At 29.6% G+C, this 18412-nt stretch overlaps 2 protein-coding genes across 3 annotated transcripts; both read right to left on the bottom strand.

Moving 5' to 3' along the window:
- Positions 1–3304: 3304 nt before the first annotated feature.
- Positions 3305–4409, bottom strand: LOC110638294 (protein LIGHT-DEPENDENT SHORT HYPOCOTYLS 4). The gene has a single exon (XM_021788801.2). It carries the CDS (start codon positions 4146–4148, stop codon positions 3426–3428), a length of 723 nt encoding a protein of 240 aa, XP_021644493.2. The 5' UTR covers positions 4149–4409; the 3' UTR covers positions 3305–3425.
- Positions 4410–10166: 5757 nt separating this feature from the next.
- On the bottom strand, positions 10167–17856 carry LOC110638300 (protein CHUP1, chloroplastic). Of its 2 annotated transcripts, XM_021788809.2 has the most exons (7): positions 16792–17855; positions 15276–16208; positions 14797–14928; positions 14302–14483; positions 14075–14186; positions 10899–11042; positions 10167–10524 (listed from the first exon to the last, which is right to left on the bottom strand). In XM_021788809.2, the coding sequence occupies exons 1-7, from the start codon at positions 17575–17577 to the stop codon at positions 10444–10446; spliced, it is 2370 nt and encodes a 789-aa protein (XP_021644501.2). In that variant the 5' UTR covers positions 17578–17855; the 3' UTR covers positions 10167–10443. The 2 variants fall into 2 exon arrangements, with proteins under 2 accessions (XP_021644501.2, XP_021644502.2); XM_021788810.2 differs by lacking the exon at positions 10167–10524 and having other exon boundaries at positions 10961–11103; positions 16792–17856.
- Positions 17857–18412: the final 556 nt, after the last annotated feature.

Here is an 18412-nt window from a genome sequence, read left to right as displayed (position 1 = left end):
AGCATTGAAGTTGTGTTTATTATTTTTTAAAATTTTTATTATTAAAATATATTAAATTTAATTTTAAATTAATTTTTAATGTTTTCTAATTAGACAATTCTCATAAGTTCTTATTTATTTATTTAATTCATTGTTTGCGTTTAGGATGAATTATATTTGTTATTATTATCTTATAATGTAATAATTTGAAATTTTAAATTATGATAACTTTTTAAAAAATGTTAGTATAAAAAATATTTTTATTTTTTTTATTTTTTTATTAAGTGTTCAAGTTCAAGCTACCTTTGATTTATAGGTGATTAAGTGATGAGGTCATAATCATGATTTGCCATTAATTTTTTTTTTAATTGCATGGATTTGCAATGAATGGAATATAATTTATCTGTCTCAAATCCTTTTTTTTATTATTATTTTAAAATGTAAGCAGTTCAAAGATATTTTTAGTTTATGAATATGATTTTAAATTATAATATACAATTGAATTTTGTTAATATAATTTAATATTTTAAAATAGTAATACATAATGATAATTATGTTCAAAATTTACAAATAAATTAATTGTGTAATAACGTCAAACATATTTATTTATATATTTTTTAATAAAAAATTAAAAAAAAAGTAAAGATTTGAATTTAACTTTATCAATAAATAATATATTTTCAGTCCTTAAATCAAATTAAGTTAAATTATATTATTAAATATTTCCATATTATTATGGAAATCAACGCTGATTTAGATAGATACTCATTATATTAAAAAAAAAACTAATTTATATAACAACTAAGTAATAATGAGAATTGGAATTTAAATGAAATGAAAATGACTTCAAATAATAAAGCAGAAAAAAAATTATATTTATATAAACCACTAACAAGTAATGATGAAAGTTAGAATGAATTAAAGGCAAAAATTTGTCCAAATAAGCTAGAAATGAGAAATCATTTGTGATCCACTAGCTTATTAAGAAAAAATAATGCAAAGTGATCAACATGATGCCTTGGCCCTCCAATCAACCATTTGTGTGGATGCCAAATAAGGTTTTATATTATTTTTATTATTATTATTATTATTATTATTATTATTATTTAAAAAGACTCAAAAACTAGAGGCACTAAGCAAAAGAGGAATATCTTATCCTAAATGAAAAGCTATCTCCAAAAATTAACAAAAATACATAAAGGAATTTCACATCCAATTAAACAAAAATGGGGAAGGAATTATTTTTCTTAATAAAATTGGAGATATGTAAATTATTTTATGTTTTCAATAGATAAATTTTCTCATAATTTTTTTATAAGAAAATTTGCATAATGCTTCCATTTTACTATGCATATTTAAGGAGAATTCTATTATATGTATGAGGAATTTTAAAAGATATTTGTCAATGTAAATAAAATTCAAACTCTCAATATTTAATACAACTCCTTCAATTGCTTCTTTTTTTTTTAAGTCAAACAATTTTTGGTAGATTAATTTTGAGCATCCACCAAAAGATTTTGAGAATTTAACTAAGTCTCGATTAGAACTTTGCTTATATAGATTGCGATCTATTATAAACTCAATATATAAGTATATAAAATTTATTTATTTTATAAGTAGGTTTGTCTTACATTTTATATTTTGAATATAATAAATTAGATATAGATAAAAATTTTCATTTAAGTAAATTTTTTAATCTAAATTTGATATATTATAATTTAATATATAAATATATAAATTTTATTTATTTTACAAGTAAATTTTATTATACATGTTATATCTCGAATCAATAACGAAGGTTTAGTAAAAAATTTTTCTTGGATAGATTTTTCTTGTGTAATTTACCATCAACAATGAATGTTTTAGTTATTGCAAAAAAAAAAAATCTGTAGTTATGAAAAAAAAAAGAAATTTGTAGTAAAATATAAATTTATAATATTACTCCATTGTTTTAAAACATTATAATGTCAAATGGTTTAGTGCAATCTAGAGTTGTTATATCTTTTTGATTCTTATGATATTATTTGTTAATTGTAGTCTTATAATTAACAACAGCAAGCTAAGGCTGATAGACAAAAGAAGGAAAATAATTTAAATTAACAACATTATAAATTCTCTAATTAATTACTTTATAATGAAAATATTTATAATATTAAAAATTTAGAAATGAAAATATTTATCATTAACAGTAAAAATTAAGAAAAATAGATGGAAATATATATATATATATGACGAAATCAAAATTTAAGGATTAATTAATGTAACTTTTTTTTTCTTCTATTTGTTTTTTTCTGTAGAAACAAATAATATGTTGAATTTTATTCATCCGGAATCAATTTATATGCAATTGGATCATGCACGTCCACATAAATATATTTTGGTTAACAATACTGTCTGTGCGTTTTGATTGTAAGATTTTCAACAATTCATCAAATTTAATTATATATATATATATATATATATATATATATGTATAATTCAATTATAAAAAAAGTTAGCATGTATATATATATAACTACAATTGTTAATTTGATGATTAATGATGAGGACAATTTTCTTATTAACCCTTTTTGGAATGGAAAATTTTAGAGATATATGAAATAGAGTGACTAATGTTGTAACCTTGTTTCCTATACCCTAATGAACTTCTTTAATCTTTGCTTGGATATTTAATTGCGCAGGAAAATGAAGAGAATTTGACAAGGAAAAGTGAAGAGAAGAGAAAAAAAAATATAATTTTTTTTTTATAATGTTTGGATTGAATATTAAAATAGAAGATAAATTTGAGTATGGAAAACAATGTTTATATTTTTATATTAAGTAATTTTCTTTAAAAAACACAAAATTTCGCCAAAAATCTTTTAGGTTAAATGCAAGGAGTTGAGGAATGCATTTTATTCTTCTTTCTTCGATTTAATGTTCAAACAGAAACCATATTTCTTTTCTTTTCTTCTCTCAATTCCCTTAATCCAAACAAAGATAAGATCTTTGATTGTATTAATAATCAATGGAATGTTTATATTTCCTGAATTTTCTAAATATCCTTTATATTCATTTGATGATACACAGAAAATTAATTCTTTAGAATTCAGGACAATTTATCTCAACAATGCATTCTCCATACAGCAAACCAATGAAATGGTTATATTATAGTGCAATAAGGGTCCATTTCATAGGATGGAGAAGGTTATGGCTAAGATTTCTTTCCCATGAAGAGATTTAATGTACAAAAAGGGAAGATTTATTTCTCAAGGAAGAAATATAAAGCCAATGTAATCCAAAATTTTAGGCATTTAATTACCAGAAATTTAAAGAAGTTAAAAAGGAAGAAAAAGATTTTCTCTTTAATTACTCATATAAACAAAAGCAATTAGAAAGAAGCAGAAATACAATCAAAGACTACAAAACATAAACCCTAGCATAACACCAAACACATCAACATCCCCTTAATTAAATACCGACAAATCCCCCATATTAACCATCGCCCTACTTAGCATGTTTCTTTCAGCAAATCCACCACTAACACCGCCGCGGCCACCACCACCACCACCACCACCATGTTGAATTTGATTATTGTGACCATTTGAAGATTGTAACTGTTGCTGCTGCTTGTGTTGTTGTGGCTTCTTTCTCTTCTTCTTCTCGTAAGCTATCCCTCTCGCCTTAGCTTGTTCATCTCTCACTTCCCTAAGGTATAGTCTGACAGCGCGTGCACCAAAAGGGTTGGTCTCAGGCAGGCCGCCGTTTTCCTCGAAGGCTGCTCGGAGGCGTCCGATCAGCGCGTCGAGGCTTCCCCACGCCTGCTTAAGTGGACAAGGGCAAGGAGCTGGTGGGTGCTGGTGACCAAAAAATGGACAAGTCTGGTTATGCACCTTTGTCTTGCCAAACTGGTCAAGGTACCTCAAGAACTCCAGGACATGAGCGCCGCTACACCGGGATAGTGCTAAGGGTGGGCGGTGGTTTCTGAGGTACTGGCCAAAAGTATTCCAGTCTCGTCTCTTTTGGGATTCATAACGACTTAATGGCAGCGATGGCGGCGGTTGTGGCACTGTTGGTGGTGATAAGGTTACCTGTTGCAGCTGTTGATGATTGTTTCCATTTCTTGATGAAACTGTAGAATTGCAAGCCACTGCAGCGGCGGCGGCGGCGGCGGCGATGGCAGCTGACATGTTGCAGTTCTTTAGAAATATATGGTGGTGGAGCAGAGAAGAAGAAATTGGATGGTTTAAGGTATAAATTTGGAGATAGCTCTACGCTCACCTATATATGCGATCTTTGAAAAGAGTACGTGCTGCTAGCTTGTATTGGCGAAACAAGTATGCTCAGAAGAGAGAGCATACAGAGAAGTTTTTTGGCACCTCTAGAGAAAGCAATTACACATTCAACTACACACACACGGAGGGGGGGAAATTGAGAGAGAGAGAGAGAGAGAGAGAGAGAGAGAGCATTACAAGGAATGGAAGATAAAAGAAGAGAGACGTGTGACCATATAAAGAAAAGTAGGGAAGGGCGGTGAAAGAAAGAAAGAATAAGGTCTAAGTCTAACCCTGAAGTTTGATCTTTTTTTACTTCTGTTAAAATCTTTAATATTAACAGAATTATTTAGTAATCATATATATATATATATATATATGATTACTAAATAATTCTGTTAATATATATATGTTCAAATTAATGTGAAGAAACCGAATAGGGATGAATTAAATTGATCTAATAATACCCTTAGAAACAAAATTATTGAATGTTGATATATAAGATTCTTAAGTATTTATATCACTAATTTACAGTAAATCCAGTTCAGTATGTAAGAGAATTTTACACAGAATTAATTATGTGCCCCAATCCATGAGGTTGGAGAAGGAGACAAAAGAGGGCCCCATGCAAAGAAACCCAAGTCGAGTAAGTGATGACAGTTTGAATATCATCTCACAAAGGTCACTTCAATATATATTTTTCGCCCATTCTCTTCTCATTCACTGTTTCTCTACCATTTTAACACATCTATGCATGATCTATCCTTTCTTTCTTTAAGATGTAATTAATCAATATCCACCATTTCCAGGGCCTGCAACACAGTAACTTGACCATATCTTAATTCCATCTTTTACAAGGCTATTATGTATGGACAGAAGAAAGATTCTTGGTATCTATACGATCATATAACTGATAAGATGTTTCACTGAAATCTGTGTCTCTATGCTTAATCGATGTAGTAGCAATTAAGCTAATTAATTTCTGTGCTGCTAATAGCTATCTACCTGCATATATTAATTATTTCAATCACTTGTATTAATGTTTAAACGTAAGTTTACGAGTCATTTTCCCTTGAAATTAATGACTTGGCACACATCTTAATTCTACCTGTCTTTTTTTTTTTGTTTTTCCTGAATGAGCATTTCAATTATTGATGATTCTTGTTCTTATTTGAGAACCCTTCAACAAATATGAGTTGATTGTCTAAACCTAACTTCTATACGTGCTAGAACTAGAAGTGCCAAGGCAGACCCCACACAAACTGAGAAATTAAGCAGGCTGGGTTGGCAAGTGAATAATCAAACGAATAAGAAAATTTTGGTGAAAAGAAAAGAGAATTAATTGGGTAGGAAAAAGAATAGGCAAAAGGGGGTTAACGGAAGCAATGATTCAAGTTGATGGAGCGTATCGAGGGTGATTGACTAAGCAGTGAAGACATTTGATTGGGGTTTGGTTGTTTCATTGCTTTTGCCTTTATTAGTGATTGGCTATGGTACCAAGTTAGGTGCAATGTTACATCTTTTCGAAATGTCAAATCTCAGGGTCCTTTCTTTTCTTTTTTTTGTCTTCTCCTTCAGATTTAATCAATCAAACACCTTCCTTTTCTTGCCAGATTTACCAGTGCCTGCCTTTTGCATCTGCATCCTCTCCCTCCATCTCCCTTCTTTTTCTTTCCCAGGGCACATACAGTGTTGACAAACGTTCTTCTTCGCGTGCTGCAAATCGCATGCTTATAGAGATGGGATCTCTCTATAATCTGTTAATTCTTTTATTCTTAGCATTTTAAATTTTTAATATAGTATCAGAGATTAATCCTTTTTTTTTGTGTCATTTCTCACATATTTACGTAGAGGTGAATTATTAATAAAAAATTTTCTTAGCCTTTTATCATGATTAATTATTTATATAATTTTTTTAAATTATTTATTATTTTAATGTGAATTTAAAATTATTTATAAAAATAATATTTACTATAAAAAAAAGTATTTTCAAGATTTAAAAAGTAAACATAAAATCGATTGAAGAAGTATATTTAATGGCAATTTATTTGTGTGTCTTGTAAGTGTGTGTGTCAGCTTATCAATGTGTGTAAATATTTAAAAATCAACAGTTAAAATAATATTTTTAGAATGTAAATTTTTTTTCAGATTTAATAAAAGTAAATTAATAAAAATTATGATCAAGAAATTAAATAATAAATTAATATCAAACATAAAATTTGTTGAAATAGAAGCATAAAAAAGTTGAAGGTATTTGATTAAGTAAGATAACAAAAAAAATAATATTAGAAATTTTTGGGTGGAAGTTAATAATTATTGCATGAAATATAAATGAAAATATTACATGAAATATATTATTAGAATGTATCCTTTACTACTCTTTTTTAATTAATACAAATTTAATAGCGTAATACTAAAATTAAAATATTTCACATCATATTAATATAATAATTTAATTTTTAACTAAATTTATCATAAAATTTGACACACGTTATAAAAATTATCAAAATTAAAATATTAAATAAACATATTACAACATTAATTAAAATAAATAATTTGCATTAAAATTTGAAATTTATCTTAATTTCAGTATTTTTGCTTCTTAATGTTAAAATCCAAATAGCAATTCAACTTTCAAACTTTGTATATTACATCAGAAAAAAAAAATCAGGTTGCATACAAAGAAAAAAAAAATATTTTAGATACAAAGGTAACAAAGAAAAAAAAAAAAAAAAAGTCAATAAGAGGGTAAGAAGAGAGAACGTTGCTAAAGGGAAAGAAACTCTTTAATTTTGAAGAAAATTATTTCTGACATTTTTTTTTTTAATATTGTGGTATAGTTTTACGTGTTGCCCTGGAAACCTTTAACTTAAATGGCATTGTTATGTTATATTTATTAATTTTATACCTATTTATTATATTTAAAACTATTTATTTTGAAATTATTTCTTAAAATAAAAATTAATGAATAGTTTTAAATAAATTAAGAGTATTGTAAGTATTTTTTATTTACATTTTTTATTATGGGTGTAATTTTTTTTGTGATTTTAATTGTGCTTTAAATTAATTTATAATATTATAACTCTAATTTCATAAAATATGATAATTTTATCTTAAAATGAAATTCTTACTCCGCTTTAAATTAATGAGAATTCTCATTGGCTAAAAAAATTCACTCATCTTATTATAATTTGTTTTCTAATGCATTGCAGCAGTTTATTCTTAAAATTGTCAACTAAAATGACAGTTTTAGTGTCAAAAATTTAGAGTTTTAATTGATGTGATAATATATAAAATTAACAATTTGACTGATAGTTTTATGAGCAATATTGCTTTGCTGCACTAACACAAAGATACAGAAATTATTTTTCAATTAGCAATTTTTTATTTAGGTGTTTAATAATGAAATCACTTTTTTAATTAGCGATTTGTATGATGCTATATTATTTTAGTAAATAATTTAAATTTCACATTATTTTGATAAAATATTTTTAAAATTACATTATTTAAATAATTAATTATTTTTATCTCGCGTTGCTTATTTATAAATTTTGAAATCTCTTTATAATATATAAGTCTTTCTAATATTAATATCTATATTTTAAAGTTGGACTTGAGTTTCTATATTGTTTTTATTATTAGTTTCCTTTTTTTTTAATTAAATTTATGCAAGGTTCAAGAATAAAACATGATTTACAAGAATTGTTTGTATGATAATTAGATTTATTTCACAATTTATAAATTTATTTTCGATTTTTCATAATTATCATTTTAAACGTGTGATGGTGAACCTTTGAATCTCACAACGATTAGAAAGTCCTAATATAAATTTTAATAGAAACTTGAGAGTTTAATGTGGAGTAATAAAAATTCAGAAATTCAATACTTAAAATGATTTATTTCAAGTTCATTTAGCTAAATATTATAAAATTTTGCAAATTATTTAATGTCTTATTTTCAATTGCAGCTAAAAGTTTTCCTTTCTAAAAAATAACTTTTTTAATGAGTCAGAAATTTTACTCATATATAAAGACCAAAAAAAAACATAGGTGTAAGCTTATAACAATTTTTTGAATTTATAAGCTAAAAAAAATAAGTTGGATCAACTTTTTGAGCCTGTTTGATATTGTTATTTAAACTGCTGTTAAGAAAATCACTTTTTTACATATACTAGTTAGAGAGTATTAAAAAAATTTAAAATTAAATTTGATAAGTTTTAGTTATAAAAACACTAAAATAACAAAACAGATTTTTCTAAACTGTTTTTTTTAACAGCATTTAAAATGGTACTTTTGTTCAGAAAAACAGTTTTGAACCTTCAAACGCAATGTGAAGCAGGTATTTCATTTTGATGCTTATAAGCCATATGCTTATAAATTAGTTTGACTAAATATTTTATTATATTCTCATTTAATTTTTAAAATTTCATCATAATTTTAGTTTAATATCATTTTTAGTCATTTTAATAATAAATATGCTTATAAGTTTTTTTTTACTAAATACATTAATTATTTATTAGTCATTTATAAGCATTTTAACTAAACGTATAACTAAAAATTTTAAATATTTATAAGCCTAAATTAGGGTATTTATAAGCTGATTTTTATTAGCTAAACTAAACACCCTCTTAGCATGCAACAAACTAAGACTAATGGCTTTTATTTTAATTATATTAAAATCATCTTTAAAATTATAAGATTTGGAAGATAAATTTCAATTAGAGTCAATTGTAAAAGAAAATACATAAAATTTTACTAATATAAAACATTTATTTAATTTGAATTTTCCATTTGTCATTGGAATTTTCTTTAAAAATAAAATGGTATAATATTTATATTCAATTAAAAAAAAAGAAAAAGAAAAATATAAATGGCTAATAGCTTTTCATAAGAGAAAGTCAGTGGCATTAATTTTGTTTTGTGGGTGAAATTGAGATGCTTTTTCTAGAAATTGATTTTGCAAGCCTTAAGTAATTATAAAGGAGAAGAATCTCTTCAAGTTTCCTTTTGTTGATGATAGCTAACAATCAATTTTCTCCATATTCAGAAAACAAGAATTTATGCTCTTATCCTTTGGGGTCAACTAATATATTAAATCATTCACATGCAAAAAGGAATGAAATTGACTTCCACATTGTTTTTGTTTTTAATTTTTTTTATAACTAAAATAAATTTAAAAAATAAATTTTAATTACCATCCTTTTACACTATAAAAATGATACATCATTATTAGAATATATATATATATAAAATAATATATCAAGTTTAACTTCACTAAAAAATTAGCTCAGAAAAAGAAGTTTATTCAAATTTTATATATAGTTAAAATATTTTATAAAACAATGTGGGACAACGAAACGAAAATTAATAATTAGTAAAATTTTTATTAAAAATATAATTTTAATATTGTATAAAATATTAAAATATAATTTTAATAATTATATATTCTTTACTATCAATTCGGTCCACTCACATTGGTGTGGATCGTAGACTCTCATGGTAGGGTTCACTTGTTTTTATTCGAAATTGGCATCTGAATTTGTATCCAATAATAACTCTTGTTTGTATAATGTATTCCATTATTTTTTTTGGTTTTGTGATGTCAATTTATTATAATATTAAAAAATAGTATAATTTTTTAAAAATGATAATGAATTTGTTATAAAGTTGGTTTGATACAACTTGGACTATGTGCTATCATCAGAATTAAGCAAATCAAAGAAGATTTTCTCTTTGGATATGACTAAGTTGGATTATCAGAATATAGAAGTGAATGTTTATTCCATTGTGTAATGGATGGATTTTAATAGTTAATTATGATGAAATTCATATGTGACTTACTATAATGAATGGCTTGTCTTTTAAAATTTCTCCTTTTTGTATACCTGCAAATCGCCCTTCAGGAAATCTTGTGTGCCCAGAAATTGCGAAGGGGTCGCATCAATCAACATGAACTAATAAGTGCAGGAAATCGTATAGTGTCAAAAAGGCTTAGCGCATCCTCACCAAATTTTTACAGTTCATTTGTCTAAGAAGTGAGCAAAAAGCTCAGACAAAATTGTTTCCTCTTTCACACACCAAACTTTCCAATTTTAATATTTAAAAGCCCCAGGACAAACCACACTGCTGGCCAACCAGATATACACTGTACTGTATACATATACATTCAAGTATGAAATTTGCTTACTGAGATGGTAAGCGCTAATTGCTCTTTACTTTTTGTTGAGAAGGTGAGCGAGGTTACGAAGTTCCTCGAATGCATGCATTGTTTCTGTATCAAATCCTCCAGCAAACTACATCAATAAATACAGAAATTAACATAAATACAAGTGGTCTAGTGGAAGCAAGAATTTCTAGAAACATTTGGAACATTTCATTTTTGAGCAAAAGAGGTCTTTATATTAGGAGATGATTAGATCTTGGGTGGAGCAAAAACTCTCCATATGCATTGCTCTTTAATATCAACTGTTTAGATTTTTATAGGAAAATATATGTTATTTTTTGTTTGTTTCTTGGGTAGGTTACGTGTTGAAAATGTATGAACTCGTTTATTCCTTTTCTCTGCTCTCTTGGCATATGTTAACAGAATCAAACAAAGCTAAATTTCAATAAGATAGAAATTTAACATTCTTGTTGGTGAAATGAAATAAAATTACTTGTCACAAACCTGATGAATTCTGAAAGCAAACCTAACTCCTTGGAGTAGCATATAGTCTAGCGCAGGGTCTTTTTCTAGTGCTGCTTTTGACTGAATTTCTAAAGCTACCCTCTTCATGTACTTCTTTGCCAACTTAACTGAGCCAAGCTTTATCTGCAGCATGGAGGAGTCATTTATTGCCACGTGAAATCTCAAGACAATACCAGACAAACCTCTGGAACAAAATAACCAATGGAAAATTGTATGATCCAAAAGGAATATGACCAAAATTAAAAGAGCATTGAAATGAAGGTAAATGAAAGTATGGAACTGCCTGTAGAATCCAATTTTTTTCAGAAAATTTCCAGGTAAGTTTGCTACCATATTAATAAATGAATTTAATAGCTGCAGAACTCATTTATTATCCTACTTTGACCTTGTATACACCAAGAGATAATTGTTAGCTGAACACCTTTTTTTATTAAAAAAAAATAAAAGAAGAATAACATTTAAGAGTTATGAGAAGTTTATGTTGGTTTTGCTTTGGCAGAAGCAGTAACCTTGACTTTCCTCTTTCTCCACTCTAACCTTAATCCAAGAGCTACTTATGAATTGTACTGTGTTATGCCTAGTATTCACTTCCAACATGATTTAAAATATCGGCTGTTGCATTGTGTAATAGCTTTTAATTACAGGTTTCAGGGGGTATGGATACCCCTTGTAACTAAGGATTATGAAATTTCAAAGTTGGTAACAACTATTATTGACGGTAACACACGTTACCATACGTGAAACTCTGACTCAGAGAATGCTGAAAACTATTGGCATGGTTGTTAAAAACTATTGGCATGGTTCGATTGTTTAGCTCGGGGTAGCTATTTTGGTGGAAGTAACCCCAAGCTCAACATAAGGACACAAGTCATCCACACTCTTTCAGTCACTGTAAATTTCACATGGTATCAAAGTAGACTACATCTCTAGACCTAAAAAAGCATGGTGGGTAATGGCATAACGAGTCAAACCCAGGTGGATCCATGGCCTGGTAAAAATGACCTAGACCTGTATAGCCAAGCAAAAAACAAAAAAGGGGGCCAAACTCTAAATGGGCCACTACATGTAGTTCAAGTGATAACTGGACCTATAAACATTAGTCCATTCTAGTTGCACTGGAGGGACAGTGTAGGAGTCTTACATCGAAAAAAACTAAAAAATTGAAAATGAATATATGGCAAAGGGAAGCCAAGCCAAATTGGCTACTTGCACTTGAGAGGGGAGCATAGGATTCCCACATCAGAAAAAACTAATAAATTGAAAGTAAAAATATAGCAAAGGAAAGCCAAGCTAAATTGGCTTAAGCCATTTTGGTGAGGCAACCCCAAGCTCAACACAAGAACCAATGCCGATAAGTCATCCGCATTCTCTGGGTCAAAGTAAATTTCACACTATAAAGCAAAGAATATGCTTTTTCATTTGTTGAGTAGAGACAGCTTCACATCCATATTTTGTCTAGTTTCTTTGTAATATGTGCTTGCTTTTTTTCTCATATTTCCTATCTCTATAAATTCTCAAATTTTCATCTTTATTTCTTGACCTGAGAATCATCAAATACATTATATAAAGTGAAAGTTTAATCCAACACAATATCAATATCATCAACAAACTAATGATCAAAGCTTTTAAAATCAAAGTCAAGATAATCAAGAACCTCTTAAACATTCTTTTTAGTGGTAATGAGATTAGTTCTTTACTATCTACTTTGTTACTTTAGTTTTAAATCGACTAATGGCAATGATGTTTAAGAATAATAGATTTAATATCTTATTTGATGTTTTTAATTTATTATTTAGTTGTGTATCATAATTATAATTATATCCTTAAATATCTATTAATTTCATAGTTTGTATTTTTTTTTTAATTTATGCAGCAATAGACTATTGTCATTACCTTACAACTGTTGTAGGCTTGTTTCCATTACTTGCGATCATGATTTAAATCTATGCTTCCAAGTACCATTTTGTTTCCTCCTATTGGGAAACACAGAGAATTGTGACAAATTAATTCAAACCCTTTTTTTAATTTAAAATATAACTAGTTGTTTTAATTTCGTCAATAGCTATTGGATAAAAAGTATAGCCATACGACCGGCCATGTTATATGGTAGTGAGTGTTGAGCACTGGAAGAGTCGTATGTGTCCAAGATAAGAGTTGCGGAGATGAGAATATTAAGGTGGATGAGTGGCCATACTAAACTAGATAAAGTCCATAATGAGACATAATGAGAGTATTAGAGAAAAGGTAGGAGTGGTACCAATTGAAGATAAGTTGAGAGAAGGGAGATTGAGGTGGTTTGGTCATGTAAAGCGTAGACATACGGAGGCTCCGGTTAGACAAGTAGAGCACATTAAGGTAGAGTATAGAAAGAAAAGAAGAGGTAGACCTAAACTGACTTGGAGGTGAGTAGTACAACATGACCTAGAAGCATTAAGCAGATTTAACTCAAAATCGTTTAGAGTGTAAAAAGAGAATCCATATAGCCAATTTCAAATTTTTGGGCTAAAGTCTTAGTTGAGTTAAATTGAGCTATTGGACAAAAAAATCCAAACCTTTTCGCTCCCATCTTAAAGTTTGAGATAAGTGATCCAAAATAAAATATTTGGATATAATTGCCGATTAACAAAAAAATTTACCTTTTTTGTTCGATTGGCCTTTATGTAACATTTTATATTAGTCTTATTATAACACAAAATTGCCAAACTGTTTATTACCATATGTATTCCTAAAAATTTCATAAAAGCATATTTAAGAGGGAGGGAAGAAAACATAAAAAGATGTGGTTAAATGAATTAGATTTTTTCAAGTATTAATAATAATAATAACTAACTATTTTTAAAACGTGGAAAATAATTTTTCATGGGGTCTTACACTTCATTTTTTGTTGTTACATCAAAAATTTTTTAAGGGAAAGGAGGTTGCATAAACCCTAGCCTCTTAGCTATGAGGACATTAATATGAATTTCTTTTAATAAAATATGTTTCATGCTAGCAGTAGGGGAATTTTAGGATACACAACTTTAAGTTTGGTTGCGGTTGACACTAATGTAAGAGATTATGTATACAACTAACAAAGGTCAAAATTTTTGGTCATTAACACCCTAATGTTTATCTGGCAAGTAATATGAAAACAAAAACAACTAAATCTAGCTCACCTTGCTAAGAATGCCATTATCCAACATCCAATCTGTTGGAATTTGGAAATCTTTGCAATTACGCATCAAGGATTCTCTTGTTCGTAGAAGGTTGTAAACAGTACGTTCCATCCTGCAGGAGGATATTAAAGAAATAAAAAAAAAATTGTTTATGTAGCAAAACGGGACAAGGTTTATACTTTATATAATAAAATTTTCTGTAGAAAACAAAAAGTTCAGGTTCTTACTTCTCAGATAAAGTGATCATTTTCTTTAGTGCAATGTCGCAAGGCACTCGAGGATCATCCTTGTAATAAGATACTTCTGACTCCAACTTCTTCAAATCTCTATACCCAAATGCTGCTTCTCGTAGCATATCAGCTTTCTTTTCTGGCCAATCAAAGTGCTTCAGGACTGCCCTTTCATCCACCTATGCAGATGTTTATGATTAGTATTCAATGATTCTTATTTTATATTATCGAGTTGTCTCCACAAGTAGTCAAGCATTAATAAGTATGGAAAAAATTTCAAAATTTTATTTCTACTTTGAATGGATTGGCAAGGTGATTCAATATGCCAACCTCATTTTGCGTCACTTAGATTCTACTATAAATTTGTCTTCCTAACAAGTTTTCCTTTATTCATTAACCATGATTTATAAATAAACCTAGCTTGGTTAAAATCTTTAAAGAACTTCGATCATATATTTTAAGCTACTCTAACCAGGACAAAGGCCAACTTACCAGAAAGCCAAGTTCATCATCAAGCCACTTCACAAATGCCACAACATCTTCAATGTTCTGATAAACAGCATTATTGACCTCTCTTATCAGTGAATTGACGAATTCTCCTTGAGTCTCAACATCTGCTTTTATCTACGAAAGGTTGACATTAGTACTATTAAGCTTCTAAACTATATTATTATAGACTACCACAAAGCCAAAAGTATAGTTACTCATATTTCCATTGAAAAAACATTTAAGATTAAAAAATGGGTGAAAAAAACAAAGAGAGAGACTTGGATTCTTAGACGATCAAGTTCAATCTCAAAATGCTGCAAGAATCCAAGTTTTCATTTCTTTCCTCTCTCTTCAATCTTCACTGTAAATAAAACAAGCTTAAGCTCTTGCAAATAGACTTTTCAAGCTGCATTTTGTTCGAAGAACATCCCTAAGAATATGATGCAAAATGACCTTTGAACAAGAAATGAGCAGCCACTCACTGCAAGCAAATGTGATGATCGATTTTCAATTTCACCAATCATGCTGCTACGAACATTAGCAACGTCTGGGGCATCACAGATTGCTCCATTTGAAGATTCCTTTCTCGAGTCCCGCTTCATGAGCGAATGGTAAAATTCAACAACTTGTGGCACTCGCTGCACCACTCCTGCTGTAGTACACCTCACTGAGAACTTTGGAGGAGGTGGCGGGGGAGGTGGAGGAGGTGGTGGTGGTGGAACTTGAGCTGAATCTTCCTCTTTAGGTCCACTGGAAATGGAACATGAGGGTCTTGGAACGGGATTTGGAACGCGCAAAGCCCTTTTCTCAACATCTAATGATGACACTATCTTATTATTCTCTAGGCAGTTTTCAAAGATATGGGGTCTTCGATCCATACCCAAATCATACTTCTGAGAAGTTACTGGCTCAGCTTCCTTTTCCACTTCTTTTCCACACATAAAACCATCAGATTGCCGTCTCTTACTTGACAGCCACTCTTCTACACTGAACTTAGATCCGCTTATAGAGTGTCTTCTGCTTGGGCTTCTTCCTTCCTCTGAATGGACCCAATTTTTGTCAGGGCATTCCAAGTTTGAAAAATCCTCATCAGTAATAGGCCATTTCGTCAATTTCTTAATCAGATTTAATCTCTTTACACTACTGTATTCTAAATACTCATTGCTCCGCCAGGAGAATGAGCCAACAGATTCATTACTTTTCTCTTCTGACTTCAGGCCAGAGGCCTTATCAGAATTTGTTGAGCATGAATTGCGCAACTCATCTCTCAAACATGAATTGACCCACCTCAGGTAGGCAAGCTCCTCAACCTCATTTAACCTGCTCATCTGCAGACCCTCAACTTGTTTACACAAATCTTCATTTGTTAGTCTTAGCGAAGATGCCTCAGCTTTAATTTTCGCCACAATTTCACTCTGACAAAATTCAACATATAATACGCAGTAAGGAAACAGAATGAAATCAAGTTAAAAAAAAAAAAGTTGCACCAAAACTTAGATTTTTGGGGACAAAGTGATAAAGAACAAACCATATAGTCATCACTCAAACATGTCAGTTAATTTGCTTGCTACAAAATAATTGAATATACATATTGAATAGCTAGACTCTTTCAAAGCAGTGAATCAATATGGCCTACTTCAAATGAATCAGCTATCCTCAGTTTAGTTGCTGTAAAACTAAGGTGAGAAGAAAAATTGATCTGTTATTGTCCAGATAAAGTGGAACAATGTGAATAAAATTAACCTTTCTAACTCTGAGCTTGGATTGGAAGTGGTTGAGTTCTGAAATCATCAACCAAAACTAATAAAAATTCATTGCAGAATATCTTATAAATTCTTGCTTTACTTCGTTAGAAAAATGCAGAATAGTACTTGACAAGATTTTATTCAACCTGCTAGAAAAAATTGTTTTGATAATTACTCGTTGTAAGGAAGTTAGCATTTTCTCATTAGCCAAATAGAACGTGCAGAATTAAAGAAATGATGTTGGTAATCATACCTCAGAAGCCTTGGCAAAAGACGTCAATTGAGTCTCCATAGAAGATAGTTTGCAAGAAAGATTCCTCTTCTCCATCTGCAGTTCCTTGTTCAACCTTCTTAACTGCACAACTTCCATTTCCAAATTCCCCTTTGAACTCTCATTGCCTTCCCTTTTCAATATCTCCTCATGTTTCTTCTCTGAAATTAAATACATCTCGGTCACTTGTTCACAAAGGACGCTTTTCTCCGACTCCAAAAGCCCGATTCTCTGAGAAAGCTCATCAACTTCATTTTTCTTCGTTTCAATCTCCCTTTCAAGATCAAAGAACCTTCCATTCCTTTTGAGCTCCGACACCTCTGCTTGCAACTTGAATTCCCTTTCTTTCGATTCCTGAAGCAAGCTTCTTAGTTGATCTAATTCCAGAAACAAATCACGGGACCCTGAAGACTGTCTCCGGTGATTAGCCTGGTATGCATGTGGGTGGACTTGGGTTGCTGTTACCGAGCAAGAAAGATCACCAATAAGTGATCTTTTGACACGCGAATGAGACGGCACCAGAGGGTTCTTTTGGCTTGTGGTGTCTGAATTTGCTGGTGGAATTTTCTTGCTTGTAACTGCAGTGGCTTGTGCCTTGATCTTCTTATCTGCTGTGAAGCCTTTAACAATGTGAGAACCCCATGAGGACCGGAGCTTTGAACCATTGTTGTTATTGCCTTTGACGTTGTTCTGTGGCTTTGGTGCTTGATTTTGATCGGCAAATTTCAATACTTTAGATTTGGATTCAAAAGGGTTTTCTTCTCTCATTGTAGGAAAACAAAATTCAAATGTACATAAAAAGGCTACTCTGTTTCTGTGTTTCACAACCAATTCGAAACTAATTTTCGCCTCTCAAGTTTCAAGCTCTATGAACTAAAACCCACAGAAAAGGACTTTTGCTCAAATGAAGCTACATACAAGCTAAAATGAGGCTTAAAATTTTAGGTTTTCATGTAGATTTTGACAAAAACAATGAGGTTCTGAGTGCGGATTTGAAATTTGAAGAGGAGCTGCCAATCGTATAGTGCCCGAAATGGAATTGGAATGTGCAATGTGGCAGCTTTTCTTTCTTGCGACAATTTGAATTTTTGAATTTTGAATTTTTTTTTTCTTTCTTTCTTTCTTGGGGTTTGAGAGATGCGAGGGAGAGCATGCAACGGTCGTATCTGTTCCAGAGGGCCCACCACAAGTGGGTTTAGGTAACAAATAGGGTTTAGAAGAGCACTGGCTTTTGTAATTTAACCATTTGCAAGGTGCATTATATAAATTATTATTTAGTATGGGGTAATATATTTCATATTCTTTGAATTTTACCATTATTAATATTTTGGCGTTCCTATTTACTAAAATTAATACCTTAGTCTTTACATTTTAAAAAATAAATTATTTAAATCATATAATTTACTTATATTAACAATTAGGTCCATTTAGTTCATTGAAAATTAATTCAAAAATAGAAATGAGTGAATTTCATTCTCTTCATAAATATTTGAAAATTTTTATTTTTTATTTTTTATTTTTATTCTCATTCTCATAACCAAAAGAATTATCATTCTTCTTTTAAACTTGAGAATCAAAATACTAAAAAGTGAATAGTTAAATG

This window comes from Hevea brasiliensis, chromosome 13 (genome assembly GCF_030052815.1).
Source record: "Hevea brasiliensis isolate MT/VB/25A 57/8 chromosome 13, ASM3005281v1, whole genome shotgun sequence".
Classification (NCBI taxonomy): Eukaryota; Viridiplantae; Streptophyta; class Magnoliopsida; order Malpighiales; family Euphorbiaceae; genus Hevea; species Hevea brasiliensis.
The sequence above is the reverse complement of the archived record's forward strand: the minus strand, read 5'-3'. Positions and strand labels throughout refer to the sequence as shown.